At 37.6% G+C, this 16,620-nt stretch overlaps 3 protein-coding genes across 5 annotated transcripts; 1 reads left to right on the forward strand and 2 right to left on the reverse strand.

Annotated features, from left to right (window-relative positions):
• Positions 1–1,026: 1,026 nt before the first annotated feature.
• On the forward strand, positions 1,027–6,528 carry LOC117373142 (rabenosyn-5). The gene is made up of 12 exons (XM_033969028.2): positions 1,027–1,148; positions 1,688–1,962; positions 2,308–2,442; positions 2,512–2,612; positions 2,852–2,897; positions 2,976–3,137; positions 3,670–3,932; positions 4,080–4,150; positions 4,217–4,303; positions 4,384–4,486; positions 4,560–4,664; positions 5,141–6,528. Exons 2-12 carry the CDS (start codon positions 1,800–1,802, stop codon positions 6,218–6,220), a joined length of 2,316 nt encoding a protein of 771 aa, XP_033824919.1. The 5' UTR covers positions 1,027–1,148; positions 1,688–1,799; the 3' UTR covers positions 6,221–6,528.
• A 1,034-nt stretch (positions 6,529–7,562) lies between these two features.
• mrps25 (mitochondrial ribosomal protein S25) lies at positions 7,563–8,814 on the reverse strand. Its single transcript, XM_033969032.2, has 4 exons — positions 8,582–8,814; positions 8,376–8,482; positions 8,221–8,308; positions 7,563–8,009 (listed from the first exon to the last, which is right to left on the reverse strand). Exons 1-4 carry the CDS (start codon positions 8,713–8,715, stop codon positions 7,820–7,822), a joined length of 519 nt encoding a protein of 172 aa, XP_033824923.1. The 5' UTR covers positions 8,716–8,814; the 3' UTR covers positions 7,563–7,819.
• A 420-nt stretch (positions 8,815–9,234) lies between these two features.
• On the reverse strand, positions 9,235–14,985 carry nr2c2 (nuclear receptor subfamily 2, group C, member 2). Of its 3 annotated transcripts, none has more exons than XM_033969030.2 (15): positions 14,806–14,984; positions 13,992–14,076; positions 13,764–13,805; positions 13,403–13,603; positions 13,215–13,320; positions 12,561–12,740; positions 12,312–12,468; positions 12,142–12,232; positions 11,917–12,062; positions 11,667–11,835; positions 11,457–11,578; positions 11,254–11,381; positions 10,984–11,121; positions 10,709–10,814; positions 9,235–10,645 (listed from the first exon to the last, which is right to left on the reverse strand). In XM_033969030.2, exons 2-15 carry the CDS (start codon positions 14,049–14,051, stop codon positions 10,471–10,473), a joined length of 1,821 nt encoding a protein of 606 aa, XP_033824921.1. In that variant the 5' UTR covers positions 14,052–14,076; positions 14,806–14,984; the 3' UTR covers positions 9,235–10,470. The 3 variants fall into 3 exon arrangements, 2 of the variants coding, with proteins under 2 accessions (XP_033824921.1, XP_033824920.1); XM_033969029.2 differs by having other exon boundaries at positions 12,312–12,489; XR_008648748.1 differs by lacking the exon at positions 9,235–10,645 and having other exon boundaries at positions 11,225–11,381; positions 12,312–12,489; positions 14,806–14,985.
• Positions 14,986–16,620: the final 1,635 nt, after the last annotated feature.

Raw genomic sequence — 16,620 nt, forward strand, 5'->3', positions numbered from 1 at the left:
AAAAGTAAATGCAACATAGAGGTCTACAATTGGACACAACATATAGTGATGACTATTGTGCATTAAAAATCTAAACGTGTGCAGTATTCTCTGTGTAAATTGAAACTGAAATAGTTCCTATGTTGATAGCTTACCAGTTAGGCAGAGTAGGGAGCAAAAAAGCTGTAGCATGGATTTTCATCAGGTTCACAGAGAGATAATAAATTATAAAACTATGAGTACACAAAAAGACATTTTCACACATGCAGCAGTTGGTGAGGCCACATTTTTAAGAGTACCATCACTAGTAAAATTAAAAAACAAATTAGTATTAGAGAAAATATAGGCCAATGTGAAAGGTGTACTATTTAACAGTTATAATTAGAGTCCTGGCCTGCCTGATTTTATTGTTTTACTTGGAATGTTCCATAGTATGGTATTAAAATTGTACATAATGCACCTTTTACATTTCCCCTTTTCAATTGCATAAGCCTACCTGTAAATGACTGAGCAGATGTTTTCATGGAAGAGGATCTTGTATGTGCTTGATCCTCAGCGTCAGAAACAGCAGTTGCAGCTGTAACAGAAGAAAAAGTTAAAGCATATTTAATTTCTTAAAACTATCTTTGTGAGTGCCGCTGTGCAGAATCACAAGGTCAGTCCATATTTGTAATTTTTAATACAAATGTTTAATCAAATTAATGTATGCATGTATCTGTATAATTTAATCTAATTCAAGTGCATTAATACAAAAATCACTTTAGGTTTAAAAGAAACTGAATTGTAGGCTTCTAACTAACATCTTGATCAACAAAGATGAAATAAACAACAAGCAACTTTAGAGAAAAAAAACAAAACTGCCCTGTGTAATCAGTTCCACTGATATGAAAATAACTAACACCAGCACACACCGTACGATTTTTACTATAAATATAAAATGCGTAATACCGGTAAAATCACACGTTTTCTACTTGTTACCATCATCCACGTGTGATGCAAAAGTCAGAGTTTGCTTTTCGTCTTGTCTGGTCCTCTGCGCTCCCCGTAGGCCTGGACTGGCGGTGTGCAGATCACATGACCAAGGCAGGGCTGCTGCTGCTCACACTGGTGTTGTTGATCTATCAAATACAAGCCAAATCATTTATAACCTGCTTACTACTGACACCTCTGTAAGTAACAACGACCTATTAGGAGATTATATGATGAGATGTGCATTCGTTCATGTCTGTGCAAAATAAATACTAACATATTGGCGACAGAGAGCGGTGCTTGTGCTAGCTGGGTGTAGCCAGCTTGTAAGAAAAAGCTATTACAACGGCCAAAATATCTTACCAAATTTATTGAGTGTGGTAGTATGAACATGATATTCTACGCAATTAGAAGAAAAAAATGCAAAAATGCGAACATAAGATAATTCCAGGTTAGATGATTCAGCTTGTTCTAAATGCACTAATCAAATTAATTAATGTCATATAATATAATATATTCGAGGATTTCCCTAAAAAAAATAATTAATTAATTAATTAATTAATTATATATATATATATATATATATATATATATATATATTTATATTTATTATGTCAATGGAAAAGATTACTTTTTATTTTCAATTAAATTTGTTTAAATTTGACATTAGTAGACAATCTTATTCTTAGTCTCAAACATGTATTTAATTAGGGGTATTTCATATAGGTATTTCATATAGGTTTACAATTGGAGGGATGGAGTTGGTTGTGGGCACAGTGCAGTGACGCTCGGAGGCTGGCCAAGACAGGATCCTGCTATCTTCGACTCCTTCATTCAGAAACTAGGCAGCAATGGCTTCAGGTTATCCCCCACCCTTTGAAGGCACAGGAGAAGTTAAAGAGGGGTTCCTTTGTCCACTGTGTCTGAAGGATTTACAGTCATTCTATCAGCTTCAAGACCACTATGAAGAAGAGCACTCTGGAGATGATCGGCATGTTAGAGGACAACTTAAAAGTAGGTCGTGTTTATGTCCTACAGAATATTTTGTTTTTTCTTTATTCAATTTTTATTTTACTGTTTGGCTCCAATCATCATATTGAATACAAGTTGTCCTTTCTGTCCTAAAGTCCTGAAAATACACTCCCACTGAAAAATATTATTATTGAAAGTGATAAAAGTTTACAATTTATTATTTTACATAACTCTTATAACAAAGGAAAATGGCTCATTGACATTTGTATAATCTTGCTGCCTTTGTCATTATCCATAATAGTTTGTTAGGAATGTGTCAAAAATAGCATACAGGATTAATGTGAACAGGTTTGCCGCCTCAAAATATAGTGACGTTTTGGTTTATAGGTTTGGTTCAGAAAGCCAAAAAAGCCAAAGACAAGCTGTTGAAGAGAGATGGAGAGGACAGGCCTGACAGCGGCAGTTATGAATCCTTCTATTATGGAGGAGTGGATCCGTACATGTGGGAACCTCAGGAGCTTGGTATGCCTTTTCACAAATGCAAAAAGTTACAAAACAATCTGAAGCTGATTATTTTTAATACTTTTACAGGAGCAACCAGAAGTCATCTTGACCTTTTTAAGAAACACCGAGCCGACAGGATAGACCACTATGTGATTGAAGTCAATAAGCTTATAATTAGACTGGAAAAGGTATGCTTATTTTAAGTGATGAGACTATATTTAAAAATGCAAACATGATACCATACATTATACAATTATTATAAGTAGTACATTATTAATGTTGACAGTGATTTTTATACTCACTTTGAGTTTTACTATTTTCATGCTTGTGAATTTTAATGACTTTTCTACACCATATTTGATTATACTGATGTTTGCCTGTGCAATTAAACCCATTACCCATTTATTTTTTCCAAATGTTGTGTTAGTTGACGTCATTTGACAGGACCAACTCAGATACTGCCAAAATAAGAGGTTTGTTTTCAGTATTATTCCAGTTCATTGATAACTGTTAGCGATAAATAATATATTCATACATTTTGTCTGTTGTAGCCATTGAGCGTTCAGTGGTGTCTTGGGTGAATGATGCTGATGTTCCTTTCTGTCCGGACTGTGGAAACAAGTTTAACATAAGAAATCGCCGCCATCATTGTCGCCTATGTGGATCTATTATGTGTCGAAAATGCATGGACTTCATCCCTATACCCTTGGCTCGTAAGTACTTTATAATTTAGCATTACCATATTGTACATATAAATCTCTTTATCAGCCCCTCATCTTGCCATGGATATTTTCAAACACAATGAATATTTGATCACCAAAGTTTATAGGGGTTTGAAGCAGGAAAAAACTGTGATGACAATTCAGCCAGAGCCCAAACAATCTGCTGTAGTTTACCTCAGAATTGCAAACTGCATGTTGGTGATGAAATGTAAAAAAAAAAAAAAAAATTGACATTCATTGCGCACAATAATTTTAAACACATCCAGGCGTATTAACACGTAAGATATAATGAATTACTCACCTATTACAAGAACCACCTACATTTCAAACATGTTGGTAGTGGTAACAAATGTTATATAAATAAGAGGTATGTTGGATGACAGCGCATTGGCATATATTAGAGATTAGATAACAGGTCAAAAACTCACAAGGAAACTGGCAACAATAAACAAGAGTTGTTGTAATGTAGTGATTGAGCTCTGCATAGTGTATATAGTTGCATTTTCTAATCTGTCCTCTGCAGAAAAATTAATTAATTCAACTCGGGAAGCTCTCTGCATCCAAGGAATGCTCAGTCAATGCCAGTCCCCCCCAGCAGAGGGCAGTGGCGGTGGGATGGGCTCTCGAAGGGGCAGCCTCACAAGCCTGAGCAGCGTGACATCCATGTTGGAAGAAAAGGATGATGAGAAGATCCGCTGCTGCCACCACTGTATGGACACACTGTTGAAACGGCAGCAGAAGCTTGATGAAAAAGACTTTGTACCTGACATTGTAAAACTATATGAGGTTTGTAATGAGACTAACTAACTGGCTTTTAAGTTTAAGGGAAATATAATATTCAATGTCAACTTTACTTGTGAGATCACACGTTAATACAAGTAAACATTTTTTTTCATAATTGTGTTTTCATTCATAACTCATTTTCTCTGATAGAGGCTAAGGATGTGCATGGACAAGGTGGATGAAAAGGCTCCAGAATATATTCGAATGGCAGAATCTCTCAAGTAAGATTTGATAGCACTACAGCATAGACATTACTTCAGTATCTTTCAGTAACTGTCCTTTTGCAGTGCTGGAGAAACTGCATATAATCTCGACACTGCTGGTGGTTTGAGGCTAGAAGTTCAGAAATACTATGAACTTATTGATGCGCTTAGGTAAGCTTGATTTATTCTGTGCATCTTCCTATACAGTTGCCACATTTCTGAGATCGCATTACATATTATTATGTTCCTAGTAAAAAGATTTTAACACTGGGATTAAAAAGTGAACCACCACCACATCCAAAAAACCTGCAGCTCCAGAGAATGATCCGATATTCAGCCACACTATTTGTACAGGTAACAGTTCAAGTCAATAACAAGAATGCAGTTCATTCTTTTTGTCGCAAACAATATAATTTCTGTGTTTTAGGAGAAACTATTGGGTCTTATGTCTTTACCCACCAAAGAAAAATATGAAGAGTTAAAAGAAAAGAGAGCACAAGAACAAGAAAAGAGACTCCAACAGGAAAGAATGGTGAGATACATTTGAACATTTAGTGATTAGATGAATACAACAAACTGTTGCACACTCATTGTGTATAATGACACCTCTTTGGAATCAGAATTAACTTTGTGATCTAGCAGATCATCTACTGTAGCTCCGAGTCCTTCCTTCTCTAACCAGTTTTCCTTCTTTTGGTAACTTTTGATAGATACTGACCACTTATGAAACCATTACAAGACTGTTCATTCAGCCATCACAATTGACCTCTTATCAAACTCAACAATCATTACTGACATTGAAATTGGGTTTAATTCTCCCAATGTATCAACATCAAAAACATGACTTTAACTACTCAATATATCCCGCAGTGATCACACACTAAGAGATGCCCTGATGGTTGTGTTATTTACTTTCTTTGTCAGTGGTCAAAATGTACCTGATGTAGTTAGAGTTTATGTTAACATTATGGTTATTTATGTTTATTTATGGTGATCTGTGTTGCACAGGCTGCACAAGAGGCACTGAAGCGAAGACAAGAGCGAGAAAAAGAAGACAGAAGTCGGACTAATGGAGAGTTACCACAAATGTCGAGAGGTCCGCGCATGACCAAGGCCGGTGGTTGGTTACCCTCCTCTGGCACACGCAGTGAACTCGAAGACCCTCTGCTTCAACAGATTGAGAACATCCAGTCCTTTTTACACCAGGCCAAAGAGGCAAATAGAGCAGACGAGGTTGCCATGTTGGAGGAAAACCTACGACAACTTCAGGATGAATATGACCAACAGCAAACAAGTCTGGCTATTGCACTCTCTCAGAAGTTGGCAGAAGAGGAAACTTTGCAACAAGGTGAACTGCAACGATTGGAGGAGAGGGAAAAAGAGGAGAGAGAAAGCTGGGGAGCTAATATTGGCTTTCTTCAGACACCTAATACTTGGGAAAAATCTTTAGATATTACCCCGCAAACTGGATTGAGAAGAGACGAAGATACAGCATTAGTGGAGGATCAAGGCCCTAAAGCTGACAGGAGTCCTAACTCACTCCAGGTTTTGCCGTCTAACCCAGAAGAGTCTCCCCCCAGGTTGAGAAGTTTGGGTGGACATGTGACTCCCCCTAGTGGCGAAGGACAGAGTAGCATCTCACTTAACCCTTTTGATGATGAGGACTCCACTCCCATTGAGGAAGACAACCCATTTTTTGAGGACATTCAGAAGGAGCACAAAGAGGTTGCTAATGTGGCTAGCGCTAATGGTAAGAAAGAGTACAATCCATTTGATGAAGATGAAGAGGAAAATGAGGGTGAGGCATTGTATAGTAATAACCCATTTGAGGAGACTGACACCGGTAATCCATTTTTGGAGGCCACCGGGACTGAAGTCTCAACTAATCCATTTGAGGAAGATGATGAAGATGTTTTGCCAGATGTGGATATGATCGAGGAGGAACTTCTACTGCAGCAAATTGATAACATCAGAGCCTATATTTTTGATGCAAAACTCAGCAGACGCCTGGATGAAGTTGAGCTTTTGTCCCAGAACTTACGAGAGCTACAGCAAACGCTACAGGAGCAGAAGAAAAAGAAGCACTGATAAAAGGCCACAAACTGTATTTTGAAACCAACGTGCTGAGACTAATGAGCCCAATGCTAACTGTTTGACTGACACAGAAACACAAAAGGAGCACCCGAAAATATAAATCTACTTTGACTTTTAATCGCCTGAAGATTGATATTTCTATAAACCAGTGTATAAAATAAAAACTATAGAAAAGATGACAGTTATAAACTATGTGATAGGTGCATGTCACTAATGGGAAAGATGCACAATGACCGAACATCTTGGCAAACTGGTGAATATCACTGCATTTTTTGCACATTATACATTATGTTAGAATTGTAATTATTGTAAAGTCATTATCTAGGATCAGAAATAGGCTGCCAAAAGGTCTAATTTACTAAAGTTGGTCTCTAGGTGTTTTAACACAACCTTTAAACAAGTCAAAATTGGTCAGGGCGATTTTTGCCAAGATTTGAACTTTCATTCTACAATTTTAAATGACATGTTTAAGTAACACTATGTAAAAGACAGTACAGATGAACATTAATCATGTCAATGTACACTACTAACAAAGTGACTTTCTGTAGCTACAAAGCACAGTGATATTTTAAGACATTTGTTAGAAATGGATTACTTAAGTCTTTTTCTCCAGCTTGGTTCAGACATTAAAATATAGCACGTGATTAGGCTTCAACTCTACATGCCTCTCAGCTGTGTATAGCATTGCTTGGAGTGGATGGTGCGGGCCTAAGTAAAACAAAAAGATTGAAACCATTTCCCATTTCTTACCATGATATCTCATCATAGATCAATAGACATTACTTTGAAAAATGTTTGCTGTTCTTTTTTGTTACTAATTTTGATCATAATTTATGATTTGTTATATTAACATGCCACCAAAACCAGCAACAGACTATAAAACATTACTTGGATGGACAACAGACAAACTAGGAATACTTTACAAAACATACTATATAATCACTTGCTTTTGCTAAGAAAACTTTTACATTTAAGGACATGGAACTCACCCCTAGATTATAGGACATGCTAACGCTACACGTATGCCAGCAAGTATTACGTTATTTTCATAGTGCTGCTAATGAAATAGTCTCCTGCATATTTGTGTAACACTCATTTGCTCATCACTGTTTTGTGAATACAAATGTGAGTTTTCATCAGCACTTGTATTGGCATATTTGGACTTAAAAAGTAACATTTACTTGAAGAAATTAATAAAATGCTGCACTTATGATTTTTATAAAACAAATGTAAATTTATTAAACCAACTGTCATCTTCTCATAAATAACAATGTGTAAAATAAGATGTGGTTATTAATGTTGTCAATAGCAGACAGACTGGCCTTTCTGACTTACTTACAAACAGAACTTCCATTATATTATGTTTACAGAAAAAGCATAGATTGCACATTGTGTAAAGTTACATATGAAAAATATTATAGAAAGATGAAGTAGGGTAGATTTAGCAATAATGCACTTTTTGGAGACAAGTCATTTTGTTGTTTTCCATTGTTATTGTTAGTTGCTAGTTTTAACTATAGATCATCTTGAGTAATTTTCTCTGCCAAAACCATTAGTCAGCATTGGTCTGTCCCTTGATTACAGTCACTCATTTTACTCCTGCTGTGCGGCCATCTTAGTTCGATATTTGCCTGTCATCTCTTTTGGCAAGGGTTTTGTCCCAGGACATGGCACCTGTCCCTCCACTTCACATATACACTCCCGAAGACAGTACTTTTTTGGACCAAAATTAGCAGGATTTGAGGCCTGCATCTTCAGCTCTGCCTCAGCTTGTAATGTATCTCTGTGAAAATAATAAGCACAATATTTTTATTATCTTGCAAAAGAGACAACAAAATCTGTGTATATAATAATCCATTAAATGCCATTTAAGTCAGCTAAATATAATAATCACAATGGCAATACTGAGAAGACATAATAATGATAATTTGGGCTCATTGGACTCATTTTGCAAATGCTGACAATTGGAAACTATTAGTAATAAATAAATTTACTCTGATTTGCCCAATATCTTCTTGACGTGCAGTGAAATTTGTTTGTGGTCTTTTCCTTCTACATCCACAAGCACCTGCTCACCATCATCTGCAAACAAAAACGTGTAATTATGCCACTGATAAAGTAAAACCACGCCACACAGTAGCCTACGTACCGAGATAGAACTTCAGAAAGGGAGACGGCGTCATGTTTTTAAACATCATTATTTGGACTCTTGGGTTTTGATACTGAATTTGAGGAATATTGAAAAACACGAATTTTCTGCAATGCACAATTGTCATACATAATATACAACAAATATTTAAAATAAAAAACAAAAACGAAGAAGAAAAACATTGTCCCATGATACATTCTACTGACCTTGCTCCATCGCTTAGCTCTCCATTTGTGTTGTAGTTGACTGTCATAATCTTAACCCTATTTTTAAAAATAATGTCGCCTTTTTGGAGGTATTGGAGTGTCCTCCTGATCGGAAACCTTCCTTTCATGGGCATTTTAAAGTCTTCTTTTACCTATCGCCGCTATTTATTTAGAAGTATCATTTGCTGTCGCGCTCCTGCTGCCCCTCGCGCACACATGAGCTCACACAATGTGACGCACAATTATGACGTTATCGCCCATTTAATCCAATGAAATTGGCGCATGTGGTAATGTCAATTTATTCGAGCTTTACTCCTTTATAGTATTTACAAACACTTATGTAGAAAATTAATCGTAACCCATGGTTGAATAACCCGAAGATGAATAAATCTAATACACATATTCATCTTAAATTAATTTAGGACAGTCTATTTTTTTTCAGTCTGGAGGACTGGAACAAAGTCATCCATTGAATACAATCCGTGAACATTTGTTTTGCATTTTATTTTATGAGGTAGAAAATGTAAGGATGAGACAATTCCTGCAAATCTTGTATTTGTTTAGATGACAGACATTAACATGTAAAATGAATACTAAGCAGAATAGTTCTAAAAATGTAGCTGCTTGTTAATATTTTAAAGCCACAACAATAAAACAATGTATACAGCATTTAATGAAAATGCACATAAGCATAAAGGTCATGCACAGCAATGCAATATAAAATAATAACCATGTCTCCATTTGGATAAACAATATCCACCATTAAAACATGCACTCATTAGATGAAATACATGTAGGTCTTAAGTGCCTTAAATGTCTTTTCAACCCATTTGTTAAGTTGAAAAACTTAAAACCTATTCTCGACATTATTTTCACAAACGTCACTTTTCACATCCTCAGTTAAACTCTGATGTGGATGTTCTTCCTGTTCGTTCTCCATGATGGTCTAGACATAAATACAGTCAAAAGGCTACCCTCAAAACATATTTTTATATAAGAACACTTTGTATGAAATGAGCATTTGTTTTCAACAAATAAAGTCCTTAATAAAACATAAATTTAGTCAGCAACGCCATTATAGCTGATTAATGTGCACTTGAGCAGATACAAAAAGCATTGTACAAAACAGTAGCCTTGCTACGTGTACCGTATCCAAATCTTTAAGATTCTGAAAAATCATACCAACAAAACATTGTTATACAATAATTACATTTAGTACAAAAAATACAAATTGACAAAAATGCATTAAAGATGCAACAAAAGAAAACAGGCGATTGTCTTTGGGGAAAAGTGATCAAGTGATTGCACGTCATAAGATAAATATGGACACTTTTTAAAACTTATAAATAACCTGAAAGCCAGCCAAAATGATTTTAGCTAAATGGGAAAGAAATCTCATCAGTGAGGTCAGTCATATTAAATCTAAAGTATAAGGCAGTTGGGTTTCATGATAGAGCCTGCATTTTTCAATCCTTTTTGACAATAAATGGACAAAGCTTGGTCAATTCACATTTGTTTTTTGACTTTTTTTATCTAGTGGAATGAACCATTTCAAAAGAAGTGTTGAAGTATCTTTTCCGGATTACTACTGGAGTTCTACTGCTGAGTGATACTTAGGGGTGCACACATTAAAGACACATTAAATTAAAAGTAACTTGTTTTTTAGTATTTATATTTTTGTAAGAGCCACTGTAGTCAAAATTTACAGTGCATCAGAGCTAAGTATACCACTAGAAACATTCAAGGAGTCGTCTACAATAATAAATCCAGATTTTCATTAGATTTTTTTTGCACAGCTTGAAGAGCACTGGGATACTGTTATGTTACTGTTATGAATTCTACAATTAACTGTGTTCCAATTTAGAAATACCTGAAATTAAGTGCTTTGCTTAGTCTGTTGGATCAGAGTCTTGGCTGTTGTACTCTGCAGTTTCCATCTTCAGAATGTAGGGAATGATGCTGTCTATGGAAACGTTGCCAATTAATCCTGTAAAGAACAGCTCCTCGGTGATGCTTGGATTCATGAGACGCAGTGCTGGGAGGCGTGTGAGGATACGGGTTAACCTGAAAACCACATCTCATTATATTTTATGCTTTATATTAGCTGACTAATGCTTCAGATAGTACCGATATGTATCATCTGGATATGTCTTCTGCACATAGTCCTGCAGCTCCATCAAAGCCTTTTCCTGGTACTTTTCAATCTGTCCACCACTGTCCACACCTGGATGATCTAAACCACAATACAAAAGCTTTCAATGGAAATATAAAACATTGTTTATTTCTAAATTTCATCCCACATTTTACTACCACTAATTTCACTACTAATAACACTGCAACTACTTCAAAAAATGCCATAATAACACTCTGAACAAAACTCAAGATTCAGAATTCAAACTCACCAGGGCTAAAGAGCACTATGGCCTTTAAATAAGCATATTCATAACTGTCGGTGTCCAGTCTTGTCATGCTGTTACAGAACTCCTGAAACTTCCAGATGTGCTCCATCACCTGCTTCACTCTCTCCCCAGAGAGCTTATCTGAGATATAAAAGCACATGGTGAGATATCCACTCAATACAACAATGCAGGAACACATTTTAAAACTGATCTGTATGGTCTTTTATGTGTTTGTGTGTCCTACGGTGAGATGATGAGGTCTGTGGTCCATACCATCCTGGAGGTGGTTGATGATTGCTGAGAGGATCGTGGACAAGTTCATAATGTGGGCACACTGAGCCAGACCCAGGGTGAACAGCTCATTCCAGCACGCCCTGACCAGACTGGTGTTGGCCTCATGACTGTTCAGTACAGGTAATGTTTTTAGTTTTATCAAACACAAACAAAAAGAGTTTTTTTTTCTGTAAAAGTCTTACCCCAGAGCTGAGAAGGCAGGGATTGATCGAGCCCAGTGCATTGAGAGGAAGAGCAGCCTTGATGCAGACTCACAGATGTAATGTACATTCAGATAATCAGGCATGGGACTGGGCATGGTCAGCTACAAATATTTTCAACAAAAATAACAGTAAACAGTGTTGTATGTAGTCTGCAAGTTTTTTACAGCAACATTTTGCATTGACTAGTACCTTAAAACCAACATGGTTGTCTGTGAGCAGCGGTCCCTCTACTTCAATGATGGGAGTCTCTTGGTCCCGTCCTATCAGTTGTATAGTCCCACTGGTAAGTTTTCCTTCCACAGTAGGTCCCATTTCTTCTTCATCTGGATGTAAGACTTTGGCCAAGGTATCAAAGGCACTGTAAAGAATAAAACAGCAAAAAAGAAATTAATGCATTAATAATAATAATAAAATGCCAAAAAGTATCTCCTACACTAACCGTGTAATATCACTGGCAGACTGCTCTTCATTTATGCTGTCAGAGGTATCACCATTGTTCAGGTTTTCTCTCAGCGAATCACTAAGATTTGCCAATGATGTGACCACATTGGCTAATGTCCCCAAGTCACCTTGTCCAGACTCTAACTGAACACCAAACAAAAACTAAATTATTAATATATTATACCACAATACATATAGGTGAATTCTGGTCCTATCTCCAAACCTTGGGGTCAGTAGCGAGTAGTAGTGTGCCATCAGCTTGAATGACTGGCTGCTGAATGTTCACCAACATCCCCTGGTCAATTAGACTGGATCTGTAATGAAACAATGAATGCAAAACCTGCTTCATTGTAAATACGTTGAAACTTATCTGGCCATTTGATTTCCACTAACCTGGAGCCATCAGTTTCTGTGTCAGAAATAAAGGTCGGTGTAGCAATGAGCGGACTATTCAGATCTTTTCGAATGTAGATTTTGTGTGTGGAAGCAGCACAGTTGCCATGTTTTTCTCTGGGTAAGATTTCAATGGGTTTCCTTTCACTCTGCACAGCTGTAAGATTGTAACGGACATCTATTGAGATAAATTAACAAATAAAGAACAAATATAAAGATAATACTTTACTCCTAAAAATATTGACATACACTCTGTCTTCATCCCCATCTTAAGGCATTTTCTTAGCCTGCAGAACTGACAGCGGTTGCGATGGTGCTTGTTTATGACACAGTCCTGTTTACTGCGGCAGCTATAGGTCAAGTTCTTTCTGACACTGCGTTTGAAAAAGCCCTTACAGCCCTCACAGCTCACTGCTCCATAGTGACGCCCTGGTAAACAAAAACAAAAAAATCACAAATACAAAACCACATTATTATTATTATTATTATTATGACGACTACATAGTATATTGAGCAACTGTTGGCCAAAAAGGAATCTCAAAAGCCTTACTAATGTTGTGAAAACAATTGGCATACTGTGCCATTTTTACTGTCAACTACAGCTGTGCAATTAATCAATTTTAAACAAGATGGAGACTTTGACATTTTTAATGGTCAATGATATGCTGGGTCTTTTCATGAAGAGTTCTATGGCCAATCCTCAGTAAAGGCATGTGGTTCAGAGCTAATTCAGAATTTGGAGGAAGAATGTGGCTATTTTTGGGGGGTATATGGCGATGGTTAAAAGTTTGTATTATTTATATTCAGACGATTAATACTGAAAGCCATTTTAATTAGTTTTTTAAATCGTGACAATAACTTTTTTCACCCAAATAAAAAAACAACAACATCTATCTAACGTACCGGATGCTTTGTCTCCACACACCACACAGTACTCCACTGGTTGAGCTCGGCTTAAATCTGCAGACTGGCCAAGCAATCGCTCCATTGACACAGGATCTGTCACAATCTAAAAAGCACACACACAAAACGATTACACAAAATAAACTAGTGCACTTACCACAATAAGATTTAGTAAGAAAATAAAGTACCTGGATTCTTCCCGGCATCAGGCTGTCTGCTGCAGTGAAAATTAGTTGTTTAGCATTGTGGGTGTCAGGTGAGGCCAGGATAACCTTGCCTGCTCCGGAGCTGTCGGCTGTGGTGAGTATAAACTGTGGTTTGGGAGCAGTGGACGGGTTCATGGCTGTCACTATCTGGATCTTCTGACCTGTCTGCTGGTCAGTTACAATCTGTGGCCATTAAAGATGGATGTAGCAGATAAAAATAGAATGGGAACAAAGACAAAATTAGTTAAGAGTGAGACTTTTTTGTTTCTATCTACAAGCTGCCTCAGTGAAGCAGTAGTTTTTTTAAGCCAGATGTCCAGTTACCTGTATTCTTTATTTTTACCTGTATTTTTGGAGGTGTTGAGGCAGGATCAGTGGAAAGAACCTGAAACCAGGCAGGAGATTCAGTCATTATTGAATCTGACGAAGATGTCAACAAATTGAGACATCTTCAAACACCTTGCAGTACATTTTACTTGAATGAATTGTTGCCTCCTTCAAACAGTGTTGAAGCAATCCTTTAAAATAAAAATCAATGTATTTGCCCGTGAAATTTGGAAACTCAGCTCACCTCAGCTGCCTGCTCGGACACAACTTTCTGCTGAGCAAGCAGGTTCAGGTTGGTCGTCATGATTATGGAAGGTCATTAGTGAGATCTGCAAAATCAAGGTAGGACACAGGGGATAAAATTATCAGTTCTTGAACTGAGTCAATGAATAACAAAGTGATATTGTCTTTTGTGTTAAAATTTTGGACATTTGACAAAATACATTTTCTTTGGTACAGTGACATTATGACGTCTGCAAATTGCAAGTTACTGGACAGGTTAATTCATTCTCCAATTGAACATTACATTAGTTTATTATGACACCCTCCACAAAAAGCATCAAAAGATGGAGTAGTTAGTAACCCCAACACTGGAGTCTCCATTCAAACAAGCTTAAAAGCATCCCCTAGTGCGAATATATGGAAAAATCCAATCTGTCTGTAAAAGCGAGCATTATCCCAGCCCGCAGCTGTCATTGGGATGCCAAAGGTAAAAAGGTCGAGTTCATCTTTACTGCAGACTGAATCATTAGCGACTGCAGCAGCTAGCCTTATGTATGAGAACGCCACAAAGACTATAATACCGTGCCCAGTTCTCTCCCTGTGGGGTTGCGTTTATGAAGATGCATTTTCACCAAGACAGCAGTCGTGTCACACAAATATAGTTTGTGTTTATGGATTGTAGCCAAAGTGCGCCCACTGTCCGTGGCCCTTCGCGGATCAGAGAGCTGCGGAAGAAGAGCTGTGTCGGCTAATGCTAACCGGGCGATTAGCTGCGCTCTTTTTATGCACAGCCTCCCAGAGCTTTCATCTGTTTTCAGTAAATGTCTGGTACTTACCTATGATGAATGACGTTTGCAGAATGACTTGCCACTTTTGAAGTACAAAGTATTTCTTTTGTTTTTCTTCTGTTAAAGGTCATAGTTCGTGACCCCACTCGACAGCGTGCAATGTTTTTCCTTCCTCCGCCGCGGCGTGCGTCCGCGCGCACCTACACCCGTCCTCCGCTACAGACACCGCTGACGTCATGTCGTCTGGGCAAAGTCCAGTGTAGGACCACTGAACATCTTCAGTCACTATAACATCTATAGACAGGAAATGTAAATTACTGAAGAGATGCTGCTGCCTTAGTTGCAAGCTCGGACTATTTACATTATCATTTATCTTTGTATGACCTTTAGCCTGTTTACTGCAGTAGCATCTTAAATATCTTACTCAAAGTAAACAATAAAACAACTTAATACAAGTAATACCTGCACTCATCTAGTAATGCTGCTACCTAAACCATGCAAAATAGGCAAAATCCTTTTATCAAGTCCTGGCCAAGCCGATGGTGAAGATGGGTCCACTGCTCCTGACAGATTGTCCCAGTTGCATTGAAGGACTGGGCAAATGCTGTGGACAATTCTTCCTATAGCAACAATAAAGTATACCTAGCTTACTATCGCTATTACCGTTACTTTCTTTACTTAAATAGCCTATTTTAAGAAACAAAACAAACCAAAATGAAAAAAAACAAAAAAATCAACAGAACATCAAGTCAAATGTGAGTAATGAGACATTTCACATGCCTTATCAGAGCTCAGCCTAGGCTTATATCTGGTTCTAATATGTAATGGATGTGGCCCTCACTGATCATAACCCATTCAAAATGACAATACTTAAACATACCAAGGTAATGCTAGCCTTTTATAGAACAAATGTCAATGACAACTGACAGCCATAGCAATGCTAGAGCTGGACTATCCCAAATACAAACCTGCTCAAACAGTTCTTTGATGGAACTCTGGTTTGGGTTTGACTTCTAACTTAGTTTACAAGTGCAGGCTCAAATCCATGCTGCAATACTGCCTGATGTACTCACTCTGATTCCCTACAGCTCTGAAACTAATGTTAGAGAAACAGTCTACAGCAGTGGTTCTTAACCTGGGTTCGATCGAACCCTAGGGGTTCGGTGAGTCAGTCTCAGGGGTTCGGCGGAGGTCAAAACACGCACCCGACTCATATGATGAGCGGACTGCGAGCGTCTCCAGACGTTGGCCCAATTCAACAAATGTACCCTTTGATGTATCGAAGTACCTGCCCAACTTAGATGAGCCGTTTGAACACTGCTCACGCCTCAGACACAGCTCACAGTCCTGGGTAAAGACAGAGCCCTGCGCTGTGCGTAGGAGCAGGAGGATCAGGAGGACGTAACTTTCGCCCGTCCATCATGACGCGCTAAAAAGCTTGTCTGTAGATGTATAATGAAAATCCTGATAGGAAATCGCCACAGAAATCTATTTGATGTAGTAACAAGTTTATTATATCTGTGATAGATCTACTCTTGTCTCCGCAATGACGTATCACGTATAACACATCAGACAAGTCGCCCAAAAGTAGAGCCACAAGCGAGTGAAAATGAGCCAAAACAAAAGTCTTTGGAGAGCTTTTTAACAAAGGGGAAACGGCCAACTGAGGAGCCAGAAGAGGAGACTACGACTGTTTTGTTTGTGTTGTGGGTTCTTCAATAACACACCAGTACTTGAAGAGAACGTGCTTTATCTATTAAATGCACTCATTTACAGACGTACCTTTGATAAAGTATTTACTTGAACAAAACAGCATGTTCCAACAGGCTGTGCTGCTGCGCATGCGCCATCTACATAGCTCAT

Source organism: Periophthalmus magnuspinnatus, chromosome 7, assembly GCF_009829125.3.
Source record: "Periophthalmus magnuspinnatus isolate fPerMag1 chromosome 7, fPerMag1.2.pri, whole genome shotgun sequence".
NCBI classification, from domain to species: Eukaryota; Metazoa; Chordata; class Actinopteri; order Gobiiformes; family Gobiidae; genus Periophthalmus; species Periophthalmus magnuspinnatus.